The 25532-nt window shown below is 31.0% G+C and overlaps 1 protein-coding gene across 2 annotated transcripts; it reads right to left on the bottom strand.

Moving 5' to 3' along the window:
• Positions 1 to 19297: 19297 nt before the first annotated feature.
• LOC133802637 (DEAD-box ATP-dependent RNA helicase 1) lies at positions 19298 to 25317 on the bottom strand. 2 transcript variants are annotated; one of them, XM_062240987.1, is made up of 9 exons: positions 25109 to 25317; positions 24639 to 24873; positions 24080 to 24334; positions 23456 to 23607; positions 22803 to 22980; positions 22461 to 22648; positions 21683 to 21887; positions 20017 to 20143; positions 19298 to 19811 (listed from the first exon to the last, which is right to left on the bottom strand). In XM_062240987.1, exons 1-9 carry the CDS (start codon positions 25228 to 25230, stop codon positions 19693 to 19695), a joined length of 1581 nt encoding a protein of 526 aa, XP_062096971.1. In that variant the 5' UTR covers positions 25231 to 25317; the 3' UTR covers positions 19298 to 19692. The 2 variants fall into 2 exon arrangements, with proteins under 2 accessions (XP_062096971.1, XP_062096972.1); XM_062240988.1 differs by having other exon boundaries at positions 20017 to 20122; positions 25109 to 25316.
• Between the last annotated feature and the right edge of the window lie 215 nt (positions 25318 to 25532).

The following is a 25532-nucleotide window of genomic DNA, read 5'->3' on the forward strand; positions in this document are numbered from 1 at the left end:
TAAAATAAGAATAGAAAAAGTCATAGTGTAAACAGTAGTATATATGCATCAATTATTTTTAATTTCTAATATATCTCGCAATTTGATGAAGAAAAAGAGTTTCAATATAAAAAAAACAAACTATCACACAAATTTATAAGATAAAAAATATGATATGTATGTCTTTATTATTTTTAAATAAATATGATTTAATTATTTAAATTATCATAAAATATCTCAAAAATATCATATTTTAATTAATTAATTAATTTTTGTTTAAGTTTATGTTTATTCTAGTTTTTTAACTTGACAGTGACAACAAGACATTATATATTATATGTTTAATATAATATTAATATTATACGTGGATTTTAAATTTAAGTTTGTTGGTAGTTGATAGTGGATTGCATTATATTATAAATTTAAAATGATATTATCACTACAAAAAACATTACTTTTGCCGGTGCAAATTTGCGCCGGCAAAAGTAAGGAATTGCGCCGGCAAAAGCCCTATGGGTTTTACCCACGCAATTTTACGCTGGCAAAGGTCCACGATGTTCTCCCGTCGATAATGGCACTTTTGCCGACACAAAATGTAATGCGTCAGCAATGGTATCTTTTAGCGATGAAAAAATGTGCCGGGAAAAATAAGGATGCGCCGAAAAAAAAATTTGTCACGTTGTTGTGGAAAACACTTTTAGCAGTGCAAAAATTTACCGGCAAAAGAGGACTCTTTTAGTGCCACAAAATTGCGCCGGTAAAATATGGGGGATTTTTCAAAAATATGGCTTTTTAGCCATCAATGTGCAAAAATATGGGAGTTTAACTTTCTTTAATTTGTATGGGAAAATTTAATTAAGAAAACTTAGTTTATGGAAAAACTAATCCCATAATGGAAATCAAAATTAATCAAAACAAATGAGCAAAATGAGGGTACTATTTTTATTCTTTTTTTTTTTTTTCTTTCATTTGTACTGTTTTTTTTTTTTATATTTTTTTTTCATTTTATTTTTGTATTTATTATTTTCTTCTTTAATTTTTTTTTCTTTTTTCACACGTATGAGCTTTTTTTTCTTCTTCTATTTTTTTTCATTTTTTTCTAATAATTTTTTCATTCATATTTTTTTTCTTTTCATTTTTCCATTATTTTTCTTCTTCTTCTTTTCATTCTTATTTATTCATCTATTTTTTTTTTCATTCATCATTTCTTTTGTTTTTTTTTCATATTTTTTTTTCATTTTTGTACTTATTCTTTTCTCATTCTATTTCTTTTTTTTTTCTTTTTTTTCACACATATTATTTAACATTACATAATTATTCTACTATTTTTTTTTATTTATTATCTTTTATTATTGTAATTTTTTTTATAGTTTTTCCACTATATGTAAAAAAAAAATCAAATCAATTTTTTCAGCATTTTCTTTTCACTGTAACACTTATAGGAATACCAAAATTTGGAAAGAAAACTAATAAAAATCTGAAAACGTGAATGGGTAACTGGTTACCTTCACATTCTTTGTGTGTATATTTATGAGGGTAACTGGTTACTTTCACGTTCTGGTGTGTGTATATTTATGGTTTCTTTATGGTAACTAGTTACTTATGTTACTAAAATCATAGTTACATATTCTTCCTTTTTTAATGAAGTGTTCTTTCATTTTTTTCCTTCAAATTTGATGTTTGTTTTCATATTTAATATAAGTAACTCGTCACACCTCTTAGGTAACTGGTTACATCTCTTATGGCAGAAAGTTACCCATCTCAGAATAACTGGTTACCCCTCCTGGTGCATGTTATTTAACCTAGCTCTAAGATTTTTTTTAAGATCAATCAAGTAACTGGTTACCCTACCCAGAATTTGAAAAAAAAAATGTACAACCTAAAAAAAAGGAAAAAAAATATTTACAATAAATAAACACAATTCATATTACAAAAAAAAAATTTGCAAAACAACCATGGAAAAATTTAATATAAAAATAGTTATATAAAATTAATATAAAAAAATAATCAAATAAGCTAAAAAAAATAATTAAATTAAAAACATACCCTTCCAAATTCATAAAACTTGATTAAGAGTGAAAATATGGCATAAACAAACTTTTATTACAAAAATATGGGAAACTAAACCCATAAAAGTGAAATTAAAATAAAAAAGCCATAGATTAACTTTTCTTGAAAAAAAGCCATATTTTTGCACAATCTATTAAAATTCCCATATAATATGTAATTTTCACTAAAATATGTGTCTTTTAGTGGTACGTTTTTGCGCTGGGAAAAGTGGATATATGTAGTGAAGATTGAGACTTTTGCCTACGTAATTTTCCGCCGGTAAAAGTTTTTTTTTGATAAAATTTTTGATAATATTACTAATTTCATTTTCAATATATTAATATTAATTAATAAATTTCGATTTTAATATATTAATAATTATTTAATTATTTAGTAATATTATTTAATGAGAAATAAAATTAAAATTAAAATTTTATAAATAAATAAAAAAAATTACAACTATTAATATTTATTGTCTCCACCAAACATGAAAATATAAAAGTAGTTTAATAAATTAAATGTCTAATAAATTAAACTTTAAATAAATAAATAAAAAAGTTCTACAAATGAGTACTGCCCGCCTCATCATCCCTGCCCCCGTCAACATCATCGTCCTTGTCTGGATCCTGTTCTGGTAAATCGACAGTAAAACCAGGAGTCAATTCACCAACCTACTTCAATAAAGCATTGAGCAAGACATCTTGACGCCGTTGACGACTCTCAAGTTTAGTCGTATACTTCTTTAGGTTCTGATTTTCTAGCATAATGTCCTGAGTTTGCTGCAAAATGGTGTCCACTTCAGGTGGAAATTGCCCGGACATTTGAGAAGTTGACGAAGATGCTACCCTCTTTGCACCAATTGCCTTCAACCTAGGCAACCTCCTAAACCCTTTCTTATAACTTGAGCGGGGTCCAAGGACATTCGTGACAATATCCATATCAGGCGGGAACTGACCGTCGACATTATCGCCGACACAAGAAGCAGCAGATGATACAGGGGCCGTACTTTGCGATGCTCGACATTCGGTCATCTCAGTCTGCACAACAAAAAACACGTATCTCGAATTCCAATATAACATTATTTGAAAACCTAACTTATAAATTTTTAATATAACAACATATAAAATATAACTTTATTATCTATCTGCCAACATCCTATCATTAATGACTGTAGACCAGTGATTGAAAAATAATGTATTTAATTTTGTTCCTGTATCAGGAAGCAATTGGGCTAAAGTAAATTTGGTCAAGAAAATCTATATCTAAATCAAAATCATGAAGATGGTGTTGATATATACAGTAAGTGCAGTTAATTCCATTAATAGGGAATTTACGTCTCTAAATATATACATCAACTATATTTGCATGTTTTTTATTTAGATATGGATTTTCATGACCAAATTTACTTTAGCCCACAAGCTCCCTGATACGAGGACAACATTAGTTACATTCTTTTTTTTATCTTAGTCCACAATCAGTAATCATAAAAATATTGGCACATAGATTATAAAGATTTAATTGTTAAAAATTTAATAAATAATTACTAATTGACACCAACCAATTAATAATTAATATTTATTAATTATTTATTAAATTTTTTTAAAGTTAAATGATCATAAATTAGTTAAGGTTATGCAACTTACATGTTTTGTCGCCGCTACATCACTAATCCACTTATCCTTCTTCTTGTGGAGGTGCTCGAATGTGTCGATCATGCTCGGAAGCTCGCCAGTAGATGGGTCCATCTAAAAAGGCAAATTATTTAAACATCGTTACCTTGATAATATTTTCGTAAATGTAAGGATATAGGTTATTATAATTTATGTGATCATAAACATGTGCAGCGATGGATTTGGAACCGTATTCTCCTGGTATGGTCATTTTTGCTCGAGCCTCTTTATTTCTCTTCGATATACGCTTCAAACAGAAAATAGTACTCATTAATCTGAATTGTAATTTTATAATTAAACATTAATGTAAAATCTACGGTATACCTGCTGAGAATCAAAAGCCCAAAAATCGCATAGAATTGCCCAATCAGAAGAAGTAATCGACCCAAAAGGTTTTGACTTCGCTCTCTCGTTGTCCACTTCTCCTCCAACCTCTACCCAGTGTTTCTTCATCGTGTGGCGCCAATCAGTCAGATGCTTTTGCATTTGTCTTACCATGGCATCGTTGATTACTGGATTGTCTTGTGGATAAATGAATTTGTCCTAAAATCACAATTAAATTTGGAATTTGTTAAAATATTATGAAGATAGACAAAATCTTTAATAGTGAGTTATTAAAGGTCTAAAAAATGCTTACAAATAGCCTTTGTCAAATAACTTGGATATCAGCTGGTTTTACTTGTTCCCAAGCTAGTGTAGTTATGGGTACGGTGTTACGCAAATAATGAGCCATGGAATTGTTGAACCACTTGCCATACGTTTGAATAGTTTTTCCAGTTTGTGCATCAAACTCTACTTTCAAATGGCTAACTTTTTTGGTGGTCATCTCTTTCTCGATAATGGCACCGTAATAAGCTCCCCTGCCCCTCTTGGAGCCACCACCAGTGTCATTACTTGATTCGGCCATTCTACATTAAAATATTCATTAATTAACTAATTCAAATTATGTATGTCTGTTGTTTTTTGTTAGAAAATTAACATTTTATTACTTATGGTCTTTCCCAACCTACCCTATTCCAACCTAGTGGATCCCTTGGAGATAATAAGCAGTCATGTAGTTCTCCACATTTTTTCAAAATATTTCTCAAACATCTTGAAAAAATAAGGAGCAGTACATGAATACATTGGATATCCCCAAGGCATTCACTAGGTGCATGTCTATTGTTTTTTGTTATAAAAATAATATTTTATTACTTATGGTCTTTCCCAACCTACCCTATTTTGACCTAGTGGATCCCTTGGAGATAGTAAGCAATCATGTACTAATTCTCATTTCTTCAAGATATTTGATGATGAGAACCAGTACATGAATACATTGATTATCCCCAAGGCATCCAATAAGTGCATGTGTACCTATATCTAATACTATCATTAATTAATGATAATGAATAAAGTTTTCATTGAATTGAATAAAAAGTTACATATACTTGTTTAAATTACATATCACTGTCCTCATCATCACTAACTACAACATCGTTACGAACACCACTATCACTATCACTATCGACTAGAACATTGTCGTCATCCTCATCGTCTTCATACTCGGCCAACGTGTCGTCTTCAAATTCAACTTCATCATCGACAACAAACTCATCTGAACCTTCGCCAACCAAATCATCGATGTTGTACACTTCAGTGGGATTGACATCAACCCGATCATACTGAAGATTATCAAAAATTGGAAGTTCTACCCACAACTGAAATGAAGAAGAATTAACTTCTTGCAATATTGGTATATCATTTGTGGTCTCAGTATCATCAACATCGGAATTTGAGAAATCTCATACATTCCTCGGAATGTATTCATTAACAAGCCTCCAATCATCCCCATTTTTCACATCTCGAAGATAATACACCAACTTCGCTTGAGATGTGAGAACGAAAGGATCGTCTTTATAACATTCTTCCTTCACATATATGCTCGTAAAATTGGATTCCACTTTAATTTCACTTGTATTGAACCATCTACACTTGAATAAGACAACACTATAACCCATCAAGTAGGACAATTCAATTACTTCTTCCGGAACTCCATAGTAGTTCACTCCTTCCTCACTTGGCACCATTACACCGCAATTTTGTGTTTTAAGCTTCATTCACGACCATGAATCACAAATTTCACACCATTCACTATCATTCCTGGATATGAGAATACGGTGCCGCTTGATTTGTTTGCGGGAGCATACAATTCATTATTCACTTCAGTAGGTGTTGACTCATACAAGCCGTTCACCTATCAACATTAACATTGAAATTTAGTTTTGGATTGATTAAGTGGGGTTTTGGAAAATAATTGACTAATATACATACTCTTTCTTTGAACCACTGAGGAAAATCAACTTCTTGTTGAACTTCAAGATTCGAGCCCCCCCCCCCCCCCCCCCCATCTTCTTAATTCATTAATATGCTCACTACAAACGGACAACAATTTTATGATTTTTGTCTTTACTTGGTATATAAACCAAACAAATTTATTGAAAAAAGACTAGAAAACACACCTAAGGTACTCCTTAATTTCGGCACAATTGTTCAAGATATACCACTCTGCCTTTTGCTTTAATTGCGGATTGAGGAACATACTTGATTTCTTACCAAATGGACGACCAACAACCTTATAAATAGAATATTCTCGATTTGGTTGGGATTTAACGCGATCGTCATTCCTCTCAGGTCAATTGAATCGAGTCTCAACCCCCCGGAGGTACATTGAGCAAAAGGTTAAGGCCTCGTTGACCACGTAAGCTTCTGCGATTGAACCTTCCGGATGTGCACGATTTCTTACATATTGTTTATAAACTTCCATCGAACGTTCAATGGGATACATCCACCTAAAGTGCACGGGACTGTGAAGAATTGCCTCTTTCGGAAAATGCAAAACCAAATGCACCATAATGTCAAAAAATGCTGGAGGAAATATCATTTCCAACTTGCATAAAATGGTGATAATGTCTGTCTCCATCTTCTCAAGGTCTTTCACATTCAAAGTCCATGAACAAAGTTTTTTGAAAAAATCGCACAACTCAATAATTGGCTTCCGAACTTCAGGAACCAAAAACGACCTAATTGCGGCGGGCAACAACTGCTGAAACAACACATGGCAATTGTGTGATTTCAGCCTAGTTATCTTACCATCATTGACATTGACATTCTTCGAAAGGTTTGTAGGAAAATCGTCCGGGAATTCAACTGACTTCACAAATTCACAGAAAACTCGACGCTCCGGGACACTGAGGGTGTAACTGGCGTGCGGTTTCTTCCACTTGTTTCCCTCTTGGCAGAGGTGGAGTTTTTCCCTAATTTTCATGTCTGCTAGATCAATTCTTGCCTTGTCAGTGTCTTTAGATTTTCCCTCTAAGTTCAACAAAGTTCCCAAGACACTGTCGCAAACATTCTTCTCCATGTGCATTACGTCCAAGTTATGCCTCAGCAATAATTCCTTCCAATAATCAAGCTTGAAAAATATGTTCGTCTTCGACCAATTAAGTTCAATCAGACCCTTTTGCATTTCACACCACCAAATTCTTTGTGTTTCCCAAGATGTCTAATCTACAAATTCTCTAATTGCTTCAACACATCATCACTGGAGTAATCTTTCGGTGGTGGCCTGAGTTCCTTGTTACCGTCGAATAGTGCTCGTTTGCTCCTCCATTCATGATCCATATCAAGATATCTTCTATGGCCAATGTATGCAATTTTACTTCTAATCCCTACAGAGTGAGTTTCTTCATTGCATGTGGGGCATGCCTTGTACCCTTTTGTGCTCCACCCAGACATCATAGCATAAGCTAGGTAGTCGTTAATGGTCCACAAGATTGTTGCACGCATATTGAACAAGGTACTATTGTATGCATCTCGTGTCTCGACACCATTCACCCATAACTCCTTCAACTCGTCAAGCAAAGGTCTTATATAAACATCAATATCTTTTCCAGGTGAAGAAGGACCTGGAATTAGAATAGACAACATTAATGACTGTGGTTTCATACACTTCCACAGCGGCAAGTTGTAAGGGACAAGTATCACAAGCCACATGATGTAAGAGTTGCTCATGTTGCCAAAAGGATTGAAACCATCTGTAGCCAACCCAAGCCTAACATTTCGAGGTTCGGCTGCGAAAGATGGGTACAACTCATCAAGGTGCTTCCACGCCTTACTATCAACGGGGTGCCTCATCACACCATATTCCTTTGGCCTTTTAGAATAGTGTCATCTCATATCCTCTGCAGTATATCTCAAACTGTACAGCCTTTTCAATCTCGGCGTCAACAGAAAGTACCGCATGACCTTATGAGCCACTTTCTTCCCATTCCCACGATTATCTTGCCAGCGACACTCACCGCAAACCGGACAGAATTCCAAATTCGCATTCTCCTTCCAAAACAGTGCACAGTCATGCTTGCAAGTATCGATGGACTCATATCCCAATCCAATACTCCGCAACTTTGCCTTCGCCTCATAGTTAGACTTAGATAAAATTGTTCCATCAGGCATATCGTCGACTAACAATTCCAGCAAACCATCAAAGTAATGATTGCTGCACTTGTTAATAACTTTCAGATGCATCAGCTTCACCAAGAAGTTCAACGTGGAATACTTTCAGCAAGCCGGGTACAGTTCACTTGACATCTCCTTAAACAAATTGTCATACTTGTCGCGATGTTGAATATCATCTTGGGGAGGATCATTATAGTTTCTAGCAGAAACGTCATCTTCAGTGTAAACATTCTCCAGGATATCCACTATCTCATCTCTATCTTGATCTCATATCACATCTGGTGGCGGCAGCAGCACCTCTCCATGGTAATGCCACACTTTGTAGGACTGTATGATGTCATTGTTGAATAAATGCATCGAAATTGCATTTATAGGCTGGAACTTAACATTCCCACATTTCTTACACGGACAACGAACCAAACCCCGATCGTTCACTTGATTTTTAGCGATCTCGAAAAACTCCTTAACACCATTTCTATACTCTAGAGACCAACGATTCCTCGCACTCATCCAGCTTCTGTCGCTCGCCATCTTCAAGCGAAATAATTCAAAAAATATTAATAACTGTCTTAAAATAAGGGAAATGATAGTCAAAATATTTCACGACCGTTTGTCTCCCTTATTATCACTAAGTAATAATAATATCCTATCTCTGGCAAAAATAATTATTTATATTTACCAAATAAAATATAGCTAATTATTAATTATTACAATTTTTTTAAATCATTTAATTGTTTATTACTTTTATTTTAAAATTAATTTAATTATACATTAATTTCATTTTGTAATTTTTTATTACTTGATTATTTGCTTAATTAATAACAATTTTATTATATTTATATTTTACTTAATTATATTTTATTAAATCATTTATATTTTTCAATTTTTTCAATTACAAAACATTTAATATTCATGTTAAAATTAATTGTTATTATGATTGGTAATTTTACTTTATTTAAATTATAGTTAAAATTAATGTTTTGATGTATTTTTTAATTATACTTAAACTTTTATTTAATTAATTATTAAACATTTATTAATTTTACTAACCCTAACAGGATTTGGGCAGCATAATGACTATATTTCAAACTATCCCAAAAATTTTAAAACCTACAAATTAAACACATATATAACCAGAATATTCCTAGATATATATACATTAAAAAATACATCAATTTACATATATACAAACATATCACATTTAATATAAACATACCACATTTAATATAAACATACATTATTAATCTAATTTTTTTTAAGTTCATACTTTAACTAAAATATATATATATCACAAAATACAATATAATAAATATTAACAAGCAAAAATAAACAAATACATATAAAACATTAAAATAAAATAAAAATACATATTCAAATATGTTTTTTTAATTTTACAAAAAAAATTAATAAATACAAAAAACATATATTATAAAAATAACTTAAAAATAGTTGTTGTTAAGATAAACAAATAAATATAAAACATTAAAATAAAAATTAATGTTAACGGCTATAATTTTTGTAATTAATGTTAATTTTCCTAAGACTAACGAAATTTAGCCAGCATAACGGCTATATTTTAAACTATCTCAAAATTTTATAAAACCTGCAAACTACAAACAATATACAAAATATTCCTATGACTTTTGCCGGCGCGTTTCGTTGCGCCGGCAAAAGACACGCCAGCAAAAGTTTTCAATAAAACCCTAGGACAAAATGGTGCCGTTTTACTTAGCCGACTTTTACAGACGCAAAATAGACTTTTGTCGACGCAACAAAACGCGCCGGCAAAAGGTCTAGCCACCTACTTTGTTGAAAATGTGCACAAATTTAAAATGCACGTTTTCACTTTTGCCGGCACGTTAGGTGAAATGCGCTAGCAAAAGTCTATGGTATTTTTTAAAAAAAAACTGATGTTACTTTTGCCAGCGCAAAATTGTGCCGGCAAAAGTGCTTGTTTTTGCCGGCGCAATTCACTAAATGCGCCGGTAAAAGTTGTTTTTGCCCACGAAATTCTGAATTGTGTCGGCAAAAACCTTATTTCTTGTAGTGTATTCTAATACGTGAAGTTTAATTAAATTTTATTTAAGTTATAAAACATGTGGTTTTATTATTTTTAAATAATTATTATTGTAAAATATCAAAAAAATTATTTTATTTTAATTATTTATTTATTTAATTTTATCTAAGTTTAAGTCATGTTTACAATCTACGGTTAAATATAAGAATATTATGTTAAATATAAGAATATTTTGTTAAAGTTATGGGAAAAAAAATAAAAAACCGTTAAAACAAAAAAAAATTTGTTATCTACAAACTTTTTATATAGAAGAGATATATAAAGTCATATGTGCTCACACCTTAACTTATTTTGTCTCTAATAGCAGTGTTGTATAAACATCATGTGTATGTGCATTCGAATATCAAATCTTATTCTCATTGAATATTATACATAAGATCGAGTGTTGAAATTTCCATGCAACATCGTTTTATATATATGTAGACAATAAAGAAAATTAACAAGAGCCTCTCATACATATTTTGATTCCAATTAAGCACTTTTTAATTGTTGAGGTTGAATGACCTGACTATTACACATTCAAGATTGATCAGCTACCTTGGCCATAAGCTATGCTACACTACTGATAGGTCAATATTCCACTTGCTGAGCCGTATATGGTTCTATGAAGATGGAGATGGGGAGATTGACTCATTCAAAATTTCATATAATTTTTTTTATATAAAAAAACTATATTAATTATACAAATATACATATATATTTATGGGAGATCTAGGGTGTACTTTCTTCGTGTTTTCGGTACCTAAATGATTTCGGTGTAATATTTTTTTATGACTGTGTATAGTAGTTATTTGGAACATCTTACTAATTTTTCATAAAATAATGAATAATTTACAATTTTGAAAACAGGGTTTAAAGTTAAACATGTTACATTTTACAAGCATAACAAAAAGTCATTAGTGCAACAAAGTATTTTAACATTATTTTTGGCATTGTAAATTATTTGGAATATCCCAAAAATTTGCAAGATATTCTAAATAATTACAATGTACACCGTCATAAAAAAATTGTGCCAAAAATTATTAAAGTACCGAAAACACAAAGGAGTGCATTGGTGTGCTTTTTTTGGGTTACACTATAGCAGCACCCTATATTTATCTATGGTAATTCTATAGTAAGGGTGCTTTATTTGTCAAAACTATAACTTCAATTCTTTTTATATAATGTGTACATTGTAATTATAATGTATCCTATATTTTAAAAAATTCTGAATAATTTACGGTGTTAAAATCAAAGTTGAAACAGTCAGTTTTATAATCATATATAAAATAAAAAAACTAGACATGCATGTAACTTACTATTTGAACTCTCATTTCGACATCATATATTATTAAATAATTCCTTAAAACTGGTAGAATATCTTATATAACTACAATATATATCATCATATAAAAAATTGAATATATATAATTTCTACCCGTATAGAAAAGAGAGAAACCCTACCAAAAGGGGTTAAAGCAACAACCCTATTACATAATTTCCCAACTGATATAATTATAATAATTTGAGTAATAGCGTTTGAGTCTGCTCGTGACTATAATGCTCCTTTTTTTTTCATTTTTTATTATAAATTTGGAGTAGGATGTACGTACTTCTATTAGTAATATATAATAATATTATAATATAATTTATTCGCAAATTATGTAAATTTATACTATAAATATAATTATATATTACATTATTTTGTATAGAATTACATCTATCTGCTATATAAATTAAAATTACATACATAATTCCAGCAACTACATCATTCAAAGCCAATATAATCGATCGATAATGATTCTTGCTATTAGAGGTAAAAGCTAGCTCTAATAATGAGTGGTATTCATATTGTTTTGAAGAAAAAAAAATTATTTATTTTGTGAAAAATAAAATAAAATCCTATTAAAAATATAATTACATATTATAAACCTGTCCTTCATATAAATAATCGATCGATAAGTGACCTTTGTTTGAGTTGAAAGGCCAAAATATGCTTGAAATGAGGTATGGCTCCTTTCAAATATATAAAAATTAAGATATATATATATATATATATATATATATGGTACTCTATAAACATGTGAAATATATAAAATATACATAGTTTAACTCTTTATTTTTGAAATGTTATATCATATATATTACAATTCGTACATATAATCTTTAGTTATTAGTGGTAATAAATTTTCCATGTATATTTTTTATGAAAACTTTTTTTAATTAAGACTAGTTAATGTGGTCCTATATCTAGAAATGACACTGACTTACATTATTAAGTATACAACTATACACATTACCAGACGACACAAGACTTGACTGTAAATCATATTTGTTGGACTACACTCTACACTCGATCTATATATATATATATATATATGCTCATACTGGACTCTAGAGGAGTTCCTGGCCATGCATTCACGTGCATGGCCATATGATCAAGTATGTCAAGAAACAGACACTTTAGCCCTTTTACTCTCATCTTTATCCAAACTCTCTCTCTCTCCATATATACATATATATATAAATATATATATATATAAATATATATATGTGCATATACAGTTTGCTTTCAGCTTTTTCTCTGCCGGGCTTATTAGGGCTCCTCTTGATACATCACTATTATATATATCACATTTCAAGTCGACAAATGCATGTGTTTGTCTATATTTTGTGAAGATACCAACCAAAATACAGACACCTAAAAGCACAATTTTGATTTCATATAATATTAATTCTTTTATTTTAATATAAACTAATTAAATTTACACACTATGCATCTTTGTCTAGCTTATCTTTTAAATTTAGTTATGAACTTGTAAACATAACTAACATAGCTACCGAGTTAAAAGTAGGGAGCTAGCAATTTTATTTTTTATTTTTATTTTTTAAGCAAAAATAAGTATTTTTCATATATTTTTTAAAAATATTTGAGAAAAAAATGTATGTGTAGTGGTTGATAATACTAAATTTTTTTTTTTTTTAAAAAACAACTATTTTCTAAAGTGAAAATCATACTTAGAAAAATAGAATAACATTCACAAAACAAATTTTGAAATTTTGCAAGGTATTAAACAATATGAGAGATAAAATAGAGAAATGAAAAAACATGAGAAGGAAAATAGAAAAATAAAAGTAGATGAGAGAGAAAGTGAGCCGAGAGAGTGATGAAAAAGAAATAAAATAAAAAAATTGATGTGAGAAAAAATAACAGTAAAAATGGAGCGAGGCGAGATAAAGAAAAAAAAGTGAGGTAATAAAAAATGGAGAGGAAGTGAAATGACAATGAGGAGCAAAACAATAAAGTGGAAAAATAATTAGAGAAAAAATAAATTGAAATAGTGATGAGGGAGAACATCAAGAGAAAATAATGATAAAATATGTTTAGACCTTATTTAAAAATAATTATTTAAATAAATTTTGAGGAGTAATGTTTTTTAGTTTTATAATTTTTTTATTATTATTAAAAAAAATGGTTTTACCAAATATATTTTTAGTATATTATTCCACTTTTTTATTTTTTAAAACCTTTATCAAACAACATCATAATAATAATTGATTCTTACCAAACTAGTTATTACACTCAAATGTCTCCACTATAACCTGTTTTGGAAAAGGCTACTTCTTCAATTGTCTTTAAACAACACTTTTATAAGTATTGATTCGAAAATAACATCCTATGAATTTTGTTAATTTCTTTATCCCTTTCTTTTCTTTTTTTCTTTTTTTTGGTATAGTACTAATTTTGCTGGTTTTTAGCTTTATTGCATGTTATTTAGGTTTGTTAAGTATTTGATTACATATTATTTACTTTCCTAAGTAGTTTTTGGAATGAAACTGATGTTTTTTTCAAGTTTAGTAACCACTTATTATGATATTACAAAAAATATTAATAACTGGTTACTATTATATCAATGGTTTATTATTTAGTTACTGTGATATTTTTTGTTTTTACTAGTATTCTATTTTAGTAATTGGTTACTAATATTTTCAATTTGTTAGTGGTTACGAGCTACTAGTTGAAATGTGGTACTATATAAGAAAACATATTATCGTTTTATCACCGAAAATATCAGTAACTAGCTACTATTTTATCACTGAAAACATTAGTAACTAGTTACTATTTTGTTACTAGTTAATTAATAATCACAACTTTTATTTAGACTAGTAACCTATTACCACTCTGAAACTGAGAAAGTTGGGAAATTGTTACTATGACATGATTTCTATATTTCAAAAAAAAATATTAACCCCTAAATAGATTGTCAGAGTCAATTTTTTTTTATTAAAATTACAAATCAACTAATTATGATCTTGGGTTAGATATAATCGATCAAAATTGTGGATAAATATTGTAGATTCAAAGCTAGATCTTAGTTTTTTATTTGCGCTACCATATAAATAGAGGATGACGAGTTCGAGTTGGATTCAGCTCGAGAGAGCATTGCGAGAGAGGATGACGAGATAGATGGAAATATGGGAATTCTTGTAACTCTATTTGAATAAAAATCCATTCAAAATCTTAAACTGAAAAAAAGTTACATACATATAAATGTTTGAAAAAAAAATCCCTTGTTTTATTTGTGGGATTAGAAAAGAAAAGGAAAAAAATGTGTACAATTACGTATATAGGTATATAGGAGAAAGATGTAGATGACTCTTACGGATCGGACTGAGGCCTGCCTGGGCCCAACTTGTTGACTGATGTGACATCATACGTATCTGTATTGGTTGGCACTTGGCAGTACTATTATGTTTATATATTTTTGGACTATTTGCTTTATTTTATTATTTGTTTGGACTCTGTGTTTTGATAAATTATTTTTTGGATTCTATATTTTATAAAATGGTTCAAATAGAACCCTAAACCTGATTCTGATCAAAGTTTTCTCAACTGAAATCACAAATAATTCACACAACTAACAATTCAGAATAAAAATAAAATCATTTTGTTTTAAAACGGTGGTATTATATTCAATTTTTTGTTCATCAAAATTAAGTTTAAGAGTCTATTTAAACTATTTTACAAAATATAAGGTCAAAAAAAAAAAAATTAAAATACAGGATCCAAACAGGTAATTAGACAAAACACAGGGTCTAAAAAAGTATAAATTCTACTTTTATTGACCCAAATCTTTTTTAATTTATCAAATATTTTAAAAATTAATCAAAAAATTTATAATCACTAAAAAATAGCTTTAAATTTCACATTTGAAATTATTGATAACTAAAATTGAAAAGGTATATTTTTAAAGCTATTTTATTTTATATATTTTTTAAATCTAATTTTTTTTTTAGAAATTATGAAAAATTTTAATTGATTTTTAATTTTTTTTAAATATTTAATAAATTAAATAAGATCTGTGCTAAGGTGCTGTCATTTATGAACCTGACCGAGACATTTAAGTGCTATAAAATTAACAACAATTTTTTATGTAATTATTTATTTTTATGGATTTATATATTTTTTTCATGAATGCGAATTTTCGCACAAACATTTTCCAAAGAACATAAGTGCAAAAGTAATTGAAGAACAATCCAAGAAGAGAATGCTTGATTGTTATTGTATCTAATCAAATTGTTCACCAAGACAATTTTCAAAAAGCTATTGTCTTTTGTTATTGACTTTTAAAGAAAATTTGTTGGTAACATATAATTTAAATTTATTCCACCATCCAATATTAAAATAATAACTCACCTGGTGATTAAAATTCAATTGAGATACACAACATTTTTATTTCCATTAATGTCATTCTTAAAGGGATTAAGTGAAATGTGTCCATTCACCTGGTGATTAAAATTCAATCGAGAAACTAATCGGGGCAGGGTGGGGCGGGGCAAAATGTTTGCGGGGCGGAAGCGGAGCGGGGCAAACCCGCCCCATTTATTCCTAGTTACTACGAGAGACAAAGTTGGACATTTCCAGCAGATCAATTCTCTGCCAAGTCCCATCTTCCCAATCAGTTTATAAGATTTATTTGTGGAATTTGTTCTTAATAGATACATTAAGGTTGACACAAAAAATTAGATACATTGAGGTGCCACTTTCTACAATTTGTTTTTTTGGGGTTGAGTTAGGATTATGGGTTCAATTGAGGAAACACTACTTTGGTCTCATTTGTTAAAGTTAAATTTTGACCTTATGTTTGAAAAAAAATCTAAAAGGATCCATTTGTTTTGTAATATTGATTAAACAATAACTTTTTTTAGATTTTAAGCAAAAAAAATTAAAAGTTATTTCTTATCAAAAATAATAGTAATAATAAAAAATAAAAAAAAGCTGAGAACATCTCCCCGAGTTTCTTGACAAATATTATATCCCACAATTCCACTTTCTTATATTTACATCAAACTTTGTTTGTAAATACTATTTTGGATGATCTAGAAATGGTTGCATAATTGCAGGGAACTTGAGTCGACATATAAGATCTTTTGCAATTAGATTGCAAAATGAAATTCCATTTTAGAATTTTTTTTAATAGAATGTCTAAATTATATTTTTTTTTTAATGTTTTTAATTAAACTTACCTGCATTATTTGATGAGATTACTTAAAAAAATGAAAATGTTTATGTTCGATCATAAAAGAAAATTGAATTGTGAAAGAATACTCTCTTTTGGCTAGGGTTTCATCTCTCTCCTCTCCTCTCAGTTAGGAGTGTCGTCACTAACACTAGCGTGCCTCTAACCAAGAGAAGATAATGTTGCTGACATCTAAGGAGCTTCTCTATCGCGGTGATTTAACTTTGGTTGAGCATCAGCCTCGGAGTTTGGATGGTGGCTTATTCCTGATAGTTATTGGCCTAATGGTTGGTTGACTACCATGGACTTCGACAAAGGCTCAAATGCAAAGGTTTATGGGTTTAAAGGGTTGGGATTGTCCAAATCTAGATACGGCGGCATTGGGGTGGCTTCGTGATGCAACTGCTCGGTGGGTAGGGGGCTTTCTCGAAGTCGAGGTCTTGTGGTGGAGAAGTGACCTTCCAGTGGTGCTTAGTTGCATGGGAAGGGGACTCGATGTGCGTGGTGGTTCTTATTTTGCTGATCCTCTCCCCAGTGTTTGAGGGGGTGTTGTTTCGGCTAATAATTTTGTCTGGTCTTTTGTTTGGTTTGTTATTTTCTTTTGTTATGTTAGATTTTTCCAATATGGCGCTTGAATGAATCTTCTTTAGATCTGGATTTGGGTGTTGCTTTAGTGGTTATTGATTCCTTGGTTCCTTCATAGATCTTGTGGGTCGATGTTATTAGTGTGTTTTAAGTTCCAATAATGAAGTTATTATCACCCCTAATTCTTTTAAGGATTAGTAAGTCAAAACTCTTGTTTGAAGAATAACTTAGATTACTCCACAAAATATGGCAGCTTAGTTGCTTGAGTCTCATTAGATTTTTAGTTGGAGATTATGTATTGATTTTCTTTTGGGAAGTGTTTAAGTTGAATATTGTACATGGATTGGTATGCCTATTGATCATCTCTTTTGGGAGATTTATATTTACTCTAGTATTTTCGACTTGTAACGAACTTTGACTCATTAACCTTTTAATGGAAAATTCATTTATCTTCCCAAAAAAATATACCATAAAACTATATAAAAAAAATTATATACTGAGTATAAATTCAATATATACATATGTTTAGTATATATTTAATGATATACACAAAATTCATATTTTAAAATTATAAATATAAAGCAATACTTAAGAAAAACTAGGGCTATAATTTTGAAAAATATTTTTCAAGTCCTTAAATTACAAGGAAAAAAACGTAAATATTTTCGAGAAAAATCACAGCATTATATACCAAGAGAAGCTTTCTTTTCCTAAGGAATTTTTCAAGAGGAAGTTTCACAACCTCTATGAAAGAAATTGTTAATATCTCAAATTCATATATAAATATATATTTATGTATCTAATTAACATATATGATAGATATCTTCACCTTTTAAGACTTATTCCTATCAAACCCTATATCCAAGTGATACGTGGCATACTAGTTGAGGCAATACCGGTTTGGTGGTCCTCCAAACAGTGAGCTCAGAAAAGTGAAAACTTGTAAGCTATAGTGTACCAAACAAAACCATATCACTAATGATAACCCACTTTTCCATCCAAATCTTGACACATAACCCCTCTTTCCTTGACATTATCCATTATTGTTTTGGAAACTTGAATTGTTAGCCATTAAAGTCTAAAGCAAATAGGCGGCACTATCTTCCAAACTTTGACACATTTTCCTTTGATTGAGACTCAAGTACTATTCTTCAGTCAATGCAAAGAAGAAAAATTCTAGCTCTATAAATTCTCCTCCTTTGGTTCATTGTTTCTCATCCACATCCAAATCCTCTTAATTACATCCTCTCTTTTCACCTTCCCTTGTTTCCAACTTTCTTTTATCTATTTTCGAGCTCTCAACAATGGCGAATGCTCGCATAGCAAGGTTCATCACCGAGGTTGCACCACCACAGTTCGTGACCGTGATGAGGCACAGAACTACCAAAGTTCTGGACACCATTAAGGAAGAAGAGAGAGATGTTTGTGGCCCTGACTCAAAGGCTGCTTTTTCATCCTCTTCTGCTTCTACTTCCCCTTCCACCCCTACCAGCACTAACTCTAGTGCTCGTAGCGGTGGTGGCAGCAACATGAGGTCAAAGTACTTTCTTAACGATATGTCGATGAGATCTTTCTCAATCTTCGAGCACTGAATAAATCTTTCATGAGAAAAATAAAACTTGTAGGGTTTTTCGTGTATTTATGTTTCTTCTTTTGGTTGGCATCCGTGATGAATTGTGATGTATGGTATTGATTCTCTTTTTTTGTTGGTAAAGATCGATATCATACAACATAACACAAATTATTATGGCATGCCAATACAAGGGCTTAGTGTTGTATTGTATCCATAGTTTGTCTTGAACAACTAATGGGATATTTAGGGCAGAGTTGCTCCACATGTAAATTCTCTATCTCCCTTTTCTTTTCTAAGATCTGCGCCTGTCATTCTAACTCGGTGAGAGTTGGAACATAGGTTGCAGCATAGGATTCTGTACTTAGCAATGGAGAATGGAATATGAATTGTGCTGGTTTTTCTCTCATTCACTATCCTCATATTAGTGTTTCACTTGTATTTTACAGAAGTAAATGATTTGACTATTAGGTATACCAGAAGTAAATCAAGACTGATCATTCATGGTTTAGATTCCAAACTAATAAAGAGAAAATGAGCCATCAAAGATCACTTTTGCAATAGTTCTTTGCTGATTTCTCTTTGATTAGTTAGAAAGAAGGCTAAGGATACATAAAGTGCACATAAAATCATACCGAAACCATGAACCGTGGAAGACGTCGTCTATTCTTTCATCTTCCAACACTCATCCATTTTGAATCAAAGGGCCAAAACTTTCATCACCCGCATAGATCTGTTTAGGCAAAACTTACTTTGATTGTGAACAAGTTATTCCTTGGAGGAGTGTGTTTCGCTTGTTTTCCCTGCTGCTGTTTTAGAAGACTTGAATCCAACTTTGCGCTTCTGTGATGCTTCTAACTCAACTGTCTCTTTCAATTTTTCGAGGGCTGCAGTTGGCAAAAATAACAATTAGTTCAAATGCTGGTAAAAGATGTAACGTAAATCTATAGGAAATACAAAAGGAACTTGAGCTAGTTCTTGTCTGGCTTATACTCGGAGCAAGAAAAAATATATATATTTACAAGTGTTATTATAATTGAGCATTATTATCATCTAGGTATGTAAACAAACACATACAAGATAAGAAATTACCAGAAGTATAAATTGAGTGCATTGATTCAACAGAACTTGAAGTAATTGTGTAAACAGGGCAAGAATTATCATCTGCTTTCTGCAACAGCTTCTTGAAATGCTTGATCTGAGACCGAAAAAAATCAGTCTAAAAAAAATAAATACATATAGTCTTCGTAGCAATCAGGTGTTAGCAAACATCAAACTTTATTCATATTTTTTCCCAAGATTAAATTTCCTCTAATTCTTTCTCTAGACAAAGGTGTGGAACATAACTTTAGCCTTAAAATTTGGAGTCCAGATACAATTAATTTAATTTACTTCTTAAATTAGTAAATCTGATTAACTTTCAAGACTGTTTAATATGTGCATGGTTAATAACAAACATGTTGTAACTTAGAAATTGAATTGAACACTTCAATCAACCAATGGGAGCAAATGAGCCACCTAGGCCCAAAATCTGTGGCTAAAATTCAATTCATCTGATTGGACGGACAGACGGCCCTCAAGCCTAATCAATCATGAGAAATTATAGGAAATGACCCAAAATAAAGCCATCAAGAAGTTAATGTCCTCATTTTTAAAATTGTAGATAAATGATCTTTTTACATTGTTGATTACATAAATTACTCATTTTTATAATTTGTTTATTTATTTAGGACTGTATGACTTTAATATAGTAGTATATGCATATTAGTTTTGTTTAATTAGTTTTTATTTTAAAGTTATATTGATTTTTTAAAGTTTTTTATAGGTTTTTGGTATATTATTTTCCAATTAGTGTATATGTTTTTTGTGGTATGGTATATAATTTTTTTTTTGTGATATTTAATTTCTATTTTATTATACATAGTGGTAGTATATAATTTTGTATCATGGTATATACATTTTAATGGTAGTATATAATTTTGTTAGCATAGTATATACATTTTTGAGTAATAATTTTGTAAGTTTTGATGGTATATTATTTTTCAACTCAGTATATATATTTTGTGGTATGATATATCATTCAACAACTCATAAAAAACGAAAAAAAAATCAAAATAACTTTAAAATAAAAACTAATTAAACAAAACTAATATACATATACCATAATATTAAAATATTTAGAATAAAATAGTAATTTGTTAAAGGGTATATTTGGTAATTTATGATATTAAATAGATGATTAGGCTATTTTACTACAAAATTATAAACATGGACATTTACTTACTTTCACACAACATTAAGGGTCATTTTGCTCCATGCCCCATCAATCAGCGTAAAAATCATCCCTTTTGCAAGGCTAAAATGGTCCTAATCAGCTAGCATAAAAATCATCCCTTTTCAAAAGTAAAATGGTCCTTATCAATTAACTTTTGATCATCCCTTTTCAAGGCTAAAATGGTCCCTAATCAGTTAGCATTAAAATCATCCCTTTTCAAGGCTCAATTCAGTAAAAAATAGATTTGATTTGCAAAGCAAGCAGCCAGTTAAAACTGGGCCAGCCACTTGCAAGTTGCAACCAGGCATTAGGAAAATTCAGAATAAATAATTATAACAGGTTTTCTATAAAAAAAAAAAAAACAGTGAAAATTATTAAAAATGAAAAAAAAAAAAATCTATTAGCAAGTAAATGGTTTCCATAAAAAACCTCATAGATGTGTAAAATAAATTCCAATTTAAAAAAGACAACAAGATCACATACCTCTTCTTTACGCAACAAAGTAAAGCAACGTCCAGCCTGACCTGCTCTAGCAGTCCGACCTGCCCGATGAATGTAAGTTTTTATATATGCAGGCATATCATAATTAATCACATTTTTCACCCCTTCAACATCCATCCCACGAGTCATTGCATCAGATGAAACAAGTACTTGAATCTCTCCTTCCCGGAATCCTTTCAATGCTTTACTGCATCACAAAATCTTGTCAACGACTCAACATAGACTAAAATCCCATAAGTCGTACTTCATTCAAAAGGTGAAAGATCATATATCTTATTTTAACACTCCTAAAACATGAATAATTTATGGCTTCCAAAGCCCTTCTGTGTCTATTGTGCTGGACTGCAGTTAAAACCCTTCATTGGTTTCCAAGGCCTTTAGTTACAGGTTTGGCAAATAAAAATTTTGCTTGAGTTATAGCTATTAAAATTAAAATCAAGGCACACTAATTGCTCCGATATCTTTTTCTTTTCTTTTTCTTTTTTTTTGAATGAAATTGCTCAGATATCTTAGTTTAATCATTAAGAAGATATATATAGTTTTATATCCAAATACAAATCTTTATGTATATTTTGGGTGTGGTGGGGGGAGAGAGAGGTTCCAAATACGGCTAGTCTAAACTACACCAACTTCAATACATAATTCCACTGACATCACATTTGCCTCATATTTTGCTCTGTTATTTTTATGATATACAAACAACAAAGAGTAATACAAAAATCGCCATAGATGATACAAATCAAGTAAAATCTGGTATTACCTTCTTACGGACTGACGTTGAAGACCCGAATACTCCTTTATCTTAAATGGCAGATCATCAAAAAAATTTAGTAAGGTGCATAGACGATGAGTTGACTCCACAGATGATGTAAAAACTATGCACTTCTCTCCTTCTAACTTTTGCAGAAGAGCAACCAAGTATAAAGGTTTGTCTTTTGTTTCACAAATCTGTGAAGAATAAAATATTTAGAATTATGAGATAAAATCATTCGAAGAAAATGCTGCATATGAGCTTGCTTTTAGTAGTTCTTCGAAAACTTCTAGACAGAACAAGAACTATTTTTACAGAAATTACAGACCGAAAAACATAAATATTGCATACCAATTTGAATGACTCTAATTTTTCAGGAAATTGGTAACGAGTTTTTCCTGTTGTCAAGAACAAAGGGTGATGTAGATCAAGCTGAGCTAGCTTGCTTGGATCCTGGGTCAGAGTAGCAGAAAGAATCATCTTCACAAGCCTGGGATAAGGTTTACCCTTAAATCCCCTCTCGACACCCCTGAAACAGAAATGATCAACACTCAAAATCAAGCTAACTGTTGGTAGCTAATTTTAATATTAAAAACAGACAAGACAATTATAAGTTTAAAATAAAGCAATTCTCCAAAATGCTTCAGACCAATTGGATGATATGATTGTATATATTAGTCTCAGCATGTATAGACTCCAATAACTCTACTACATTAATCAAAAGGCAGATTGCTTAAACGGCAATACCTTGGAAACCGATATCATTGAAGTCACATATGTCAAGCTATTGGTGCATAAAAGCTTTCATAAATATAGCATATATAAAAGCTTAAGATTGATTCGAGCAAAACTTCCTCATACCATACTTATAAAGTTAAAAACTAATTTCAAATCATTCTTGTATCAAGATACAAAACAGAAATCAGTTCCACTAAAAATAAACATTAAAAACTAACAAATGAAGAAAACCTTATAAAGGGGACACAATTGGACATAGAACTCACGATCTTCTAATGGTTTTTAATGAACCAAGTGAAAAAGGGAGAAAAGTGGGAGCACGAGGAAAGAAACCTTCATCATATCTAGTCATCTGGAGCACAGTAGGCAGCCAAGACTGATATGCCTCCCTGAGTAGTCGATCTGTTTCATCAACAACCTGAAAAATCATAACCAATCACCATAAAACTTAACAATAGGAAAAATTAAAACTTGGTGTTACAACTTATAACTATTTGCATATGGTGTTCCCTGCAATTTTGATAGCAGTTTTCCCATAATTAAGTCATATCACAGCCGACGGGGATCACAGTGCTCAAAATAATAGCAACTCACTTCTTGACATGGGCATCACACAGAATCAAAACTTAACAAGTCAATTCAGAATTCCATAGATCGTTAACAGACAAAAGTCTTGAATCCTATAGAAAATTAATTATCTAAACAAAAGAGTATATTGTGCCTGGAAAAAACTGAATACATCAGAAACAGATGACTAAAATCAATATAAGACTTAACTGTCATGCATAACACACCCTCCAGGCTCAAAAGCTTTCAGGAGCATAGAAACTCAGTGTAGCATATACTAAATCATAGATATGCAATAAAGAAATCTGTAACTTCATGCTTACAAGGTAGCAAAGATGCTCAAGCGTAAACCCCTTAGTTGAATTAATATGGTCCATCAGCCTTCCAGGGGTCGCCACCAATATGTCCACTGAACTTTGCAATCCAGGAGAAAAATCCTCTGGATCATAACAAATGCCAGCCTCAAGCTTAGGTCTCTTGATTAGTTCAGATATTTCATCCGCAATGGAGGACTGACCGACTGCCAAACCAACAGATAATCCCACTGCAGGTGCAATAGCAGAAAAAACCTCTTTGACCTGAACCAAACCAAGAACAACAAACATTTCAAAAATTGGCAAGGTGTCAAACCACATTTAGAAATAAATGCAGTCAACTTGTTCTGGAACATTGAATGATAAAAACAGTAAATTAAGTTCTTTCTTCTTTTCTTAACAATCCAACCAAAGTGACAATGAGGATCGTTCAATTCTAATAATGCTTCGGATACAATTAAAACGAAGTTACAATTACGGATGTTGTTGCCATATGATTCAAACACTAACTAAATCCTAGAACAATATCAACATTTTATGATGAAAAAGCAAAGTAAGAAGACCAAACCTGCAAGGCCAAATCACGAGTAGGCAACACAACCAAGGCTCGCAAACACTTGACAGCACGGGTTGAGAGGGCTTGCACTATTGGCAAAGCATAAGCTAGAGTCTTTCCACTCCCAGTTGGTGAATTAACACACAGGTCACGTTCAAAAGCACCAGGCCCAATTGTCTCTTGCCAAACTGCCACTTGAACTGGAAAGAGCGAGGAGAAGCCCATTTTTTGCAAAGCTTTCATTAATCTAATGGAGAACAAGAAACCAATAAAAAAAATTACTCTTTGTAACAAATCAGCAACAAAATTGAGCCAAAACAACACTTAAAACAAGAACTTGATATCTGGGTATCTATAACTTCTTAACAACTCCACCATGAAAACTAGTGGTTTATGGGTTAATCGCCTTAAAATGAGTATAACACAAATGGGTTGAAAAATAGCATAATGGGGAAGCTAACGCTCAAACGTGAAAAGGGTACCTGGGGTCGAGGCAAGGGACCAGACCGAGTGGTGATTCCTCGACGAGAGTGACATCCACCGGGCTTCGCATCCATGGTAGTATCGGCACTTTGCTTTGCTTTTTCTCTTGCTGCTCGGCCATTCTCAACGACGGAACAGGTTATACCAGAGCTAAACCCCTTCCTCCAATGTCTCCCACTAGGGTTTTAGGCCGTGTCACAAAAACAGATAATAATTATTAATAAATAAATGTATAAATACCTTTTTTTTTTTACGAAAGTTACCGATCCAACATTTGTTAGTAAAATGGAATAAAATAAGGGAAATTTACATAAAACATTTAAATTAGTTATATCTAAATTGGCTATATTTTTTTCATTTTTACATTTATATTACTTCATTTTTTTTATACGGTATGTTTATTTTATTTTATTTTTTTGTCTT

This window comes from Humulus lupulus, chromosome 9 (assembly GCF_963169125.1).
Source record: "Humulus lupulus chromosome 9, drHumLupu1.1, whole genome shotgun sequence".
In the NCBI taxonomy this organism is placed as follows: Eukaryota; Viridiplantae; Streptophyta; class Magnoliopsida; order Rosales; family Cannabaceae; genus Humulus; species Humulus lupulus.